Source organism: Carya illinoinensis, chromosome 15 (assembly GCF_018687715.1).
Source record: "Carya illinoinensis cultivar Pawnee chromosome 15, C.illinoinensisPawnee_v1, whole genome shotgun sequence".
NCBI lineage: Eukaryota > Viridiplantae > Streptophyta > Magnoliopsida > Fagales > Juglandaceae > Carya > Carya illinoinensis.
In genome coordinates this window covers 44,136,201-44,139,810 of record NC_056766.1, presented here as the reverse complement: position 1 = coordinate 44,139,810, position 3,610 = coordinate 44,136,201, and the positions used below count along the sequence as shown (strand labels likewise).

At 38.8% G+C, this 3,610-nt stretch overlaps 1 protein-coding gene across 1 annotated transcript; it reads left to right on the top strand.

The window, feature by feature from the left end:
• The first annotated feature begins 1,310 nt into the window (after window positions 1-1,310).
• On the top strand, window positions 1,311-3,337 carry LOC122295591 (class V chitinase-like). The gene is made up of 2 exons (XM_043104667.1): window positions 1,311-2,565; window positions 2,942-3,337. The coding sequence occupies exons 1-2, from the start codon at window positions 1,398-1,400 to the stop codon at window positions 2,980-2,982; spliced, it is 1,209 nt and encodes a 402-aa protein (XP_042960601.1). The 5' UTR covers window positions 1,311-1,397; the 3' UTR covers window positions 2,983-3,337.
• The last annotated feature ends 273 nt before the right edge of the window (window positions 3,338-3,610 follow it).

Genomic DNA, 3,610 nt, shown 5'->3' with positions numbered 1-3,610 from the left:
TTGCGCGACATTTCACCATGGTTTGTGTAGATTCTGAGGCAGAACATAGGACTTTGTTTGCGTCGACAAATATTGCCGCAATATACTTATTGAGATACGTTATTAGCGTCTACCTTGCAACACTCCATATATGGCGTCAATAATTATTTGTGGCGATTTTAAGCCGTGACCAAAAGGGGTGGGCGGGTTATCAAGAGGATTAGGTATGTCATGCGGGGCCATAGATCAGGGTGTACTTAGAACAAAGGCCGGAGGGATATATACTCCACGTATCAAAGGTAGAGAGAACTTGTTCTAATGGCGGCAGGGTAGTTGCAAATTACCCGGATTTGAGAAAATCACTCCGTCACCGTGAGAGTCACTTCTTTGATATTAATTTGTAGAGTACGTTATAATATTCAAGTATGCATAAAAGCTGCATTGTACAGTTAGAAACTATACATGAAGGTAGTTATATAGTACTTGAGAATCCTAATGTAGCCGTTAGAGATGTTATTAATTATATTAAATCTTAACACCACTTTCACTTGTTGGTCAGATTCTCAATCAGTAAGTTAGCCCAACACGTAGAATATTTAATTAAATAAAGTGTAGAGTCAGGATTTGAACTCGCTCAATATTAATGCTCTGATACTATGTGAAATAACTAATTGTCCCAAACCTTATACAAATGAAAAGTGGTAAATTTTATTATTTATTTTATATCTAAATATGGACATGATAGTTGTAAACTTCAATATTGTCTGAAGACTTTTCCTAAGTCGCCCAAAAATATAATATCGAGCATTTCACCTAGCACTTCATAACCTAAGTTTTATATTTAGATAATCGGGTTATATGTCATCAGGCAAATTAAAAACATAAAAATTAATCAACATTATACAATCAACTTACATGCCGATGATCATTTGCACTAATATTCAGCAAATTAAGACAAATTCAGACGTAGCATTATATATGATTTGAAATTTTGCATGAGCTAGTATATGTTGTTCACTAACAATAGACCATATATATCTTCTAGTTTCTTTTCAAATTGAACGTCCACGTAACATAAAGTAATTTTAAAATGTAGAATCCGAACACCTTAAAATTCTTCTCGTCCACGCCATGCATACGTGGAAGCATGACGTCACGTCATCACGTCCATCCTCTTCATGATCCCATTAAAGTCTGTCCGTCGGATCAGTACTGCTGCCCTGCTGGGCCATTCCATGGAACCGGCATTGCCGGTGATTGGCATAAAAAAATTAGTATGCCTAGTTTCTAGCTATAAGGGTTTGAAAAGGCTATAAATACGCCCGCATACATGGCTAGAAACTACCACTACTCGCACCACCAAGACACACAAAAAGACAGTAATTACTAGTACACCTGCTTCGCCTTTCCTCGATCGAATGGCTTCCCGTGGTGTTTCCCGTGTGAAAGCCGGATACTGGTTTTGCGGGCCTAACTTTTTGATCCGGCCGCCAACAGATTTACCTATCGAACTCTTCACACATCTTTATGCTGGCTTTGCCGAGGTCAACAGTGATGGCTCGGTCACCATTCCTAGCTCGTACTCGGACAGATTCCAAGACTTCACTAGAACCGTTCGAGAACGTTCCAACCGTCGGGTGAAAACTCTTTTATCCATCGGTGGTGAAGGCTATGACATATCTCCAGTGGCGATGGATCTAAATAAACGTGCCAAATTCATACAGACCTCAATAAGTGTAGCCAGGAGTTTCGGTTTCGATGGCCTTGATCTCTGCTCGCTATACCCGACCCCGACCCCGACCCCGTCCCCCCAGAATGTCTTGCCACAGCCATGCCCCCCAATCGGCCAAATTATTGTCTTGCCACAGTCATGCCCCCAGATCGGCCAAATTAATGTCTGCCCACAGCAATACCCCCAGCCATTGCAGTGCTCATCCCTCGACATATTGCTTGGGGAATGGAATCAGGCAGTGAGGAACGAGGCCGAGGGTGATCGGTTGCTGCTAACCGCGGCGGTGTTTCACCACCCGGTCATTCCTGGTAAAGACGGCTGTAACAATTTCTGGTATCCTTGTAAGGCTATTTCAGACAACTTGAACTGGATCAACGTACTGGCCATTAACTTCTATACTCCCTCCAACTCACCCACTTTGACTGGACCGGTTCATGCGTGGTCAAATCATACAGACAGAAACAGGTGCGGAAGATCAGGCATTGAGGAGTGGATTAAGAACGGAGTTCCGGCCAAAAAATTAGTCCTCGCCCTTCCGTTTTCTGGCTATGAATGGAATCTAACGAACCAGAATGATGAAAATGGATTGTTTGCAGAGGCTTATCCAGCACATAAAGATTACAAAAATATCCATGCATTTGTCAGTAAAAGGAATACTGAATATACAACCAATCACGTCGGCTCCTATGTTGCTACCTACTCGCAAAACGAGAGGAGTTGGGTTGGTTATGATGATGAAAGGTGCATCACTAGAAAGGTTAGCGAGGCAATTGGTGAGAAACATATAAATTTGCGCGGTTGCTTTGCATGGCATGTGGGCGCCGACGACGAGACATGGACTCTTTCCAATGCAGGTAATTAATTAGCTGCATTAATTCAATATCGTATCCTACATATATATCTTGAACGTAATTATATATTAACTAATTAATATATACGCATTTACAATTTTCCAAGCCCGAAGCAAAAAAATCAAAACTAAAACGAACGATTTCCAAGTTTAATTGTAGTACCGATGCATGAGTACTGTAGTTCTTGAGTTTGACTTACATATATACATGAGTGCAACGACACATTCACTAGATATATATACATGCACTAAAAATCACTATTCCTTCATTTTTATTTAGTGTATGTATATATATATATATATAATATGTATATTATTAGTTCTCTTTTCTGAAAATTTTATTTTTTATTTTCTACTGAACTTTCCTTCTCTTGTCATAGCCTTTGGGAAAGATGCAAACTGGCCAGCGGGTGATCTGTGATATTAATGGCCGCCAGTATTGTGAAGAATAATGATCAACAGCGCGCATGGCTAGCAATCAGATATGGTGTGTTTGCTATAAATAAGTATGTGTGTGTGTTTGTGTGTGCTAGTATTATCAATATTAAGGCCAATGATATCAGATATACAGATGTTATGTTACAATTATATGTAACATATATAGAAGCAGCCTGTATCATCAGCAATAAGGCCAATTCTGAGTTAATTGTGTGTAATATTATTATAGAACCTAGCGTGTATTATCCCCAATTAATAAGGTCATTCTTATGGCCACCGATTGTACAATAATTTATATTTGTTGTGTATTATAAATGGAAGTACTTCCTTTTGCTTTATTATGAGTTTGGCATGCACGCATCTACTACGAATTATATATAATTGAACATATAAAAGAAAAAGAAACGGAAGATCTAGATCTGATATCATTGAAAGAAATTTACAAACCTAATTAAGATGGTCCTTAATTATTGACAGATATTTACAAACCGATGGAAGGGGAAACTGACAAAATTAAATTCACTACAAGAAAATCAAGCTTTTGTGACCAATTTATTGCAATCACAAGACTATTTGCGATCAATTTTAGTTGAAAATAGTCATTTCGCTGA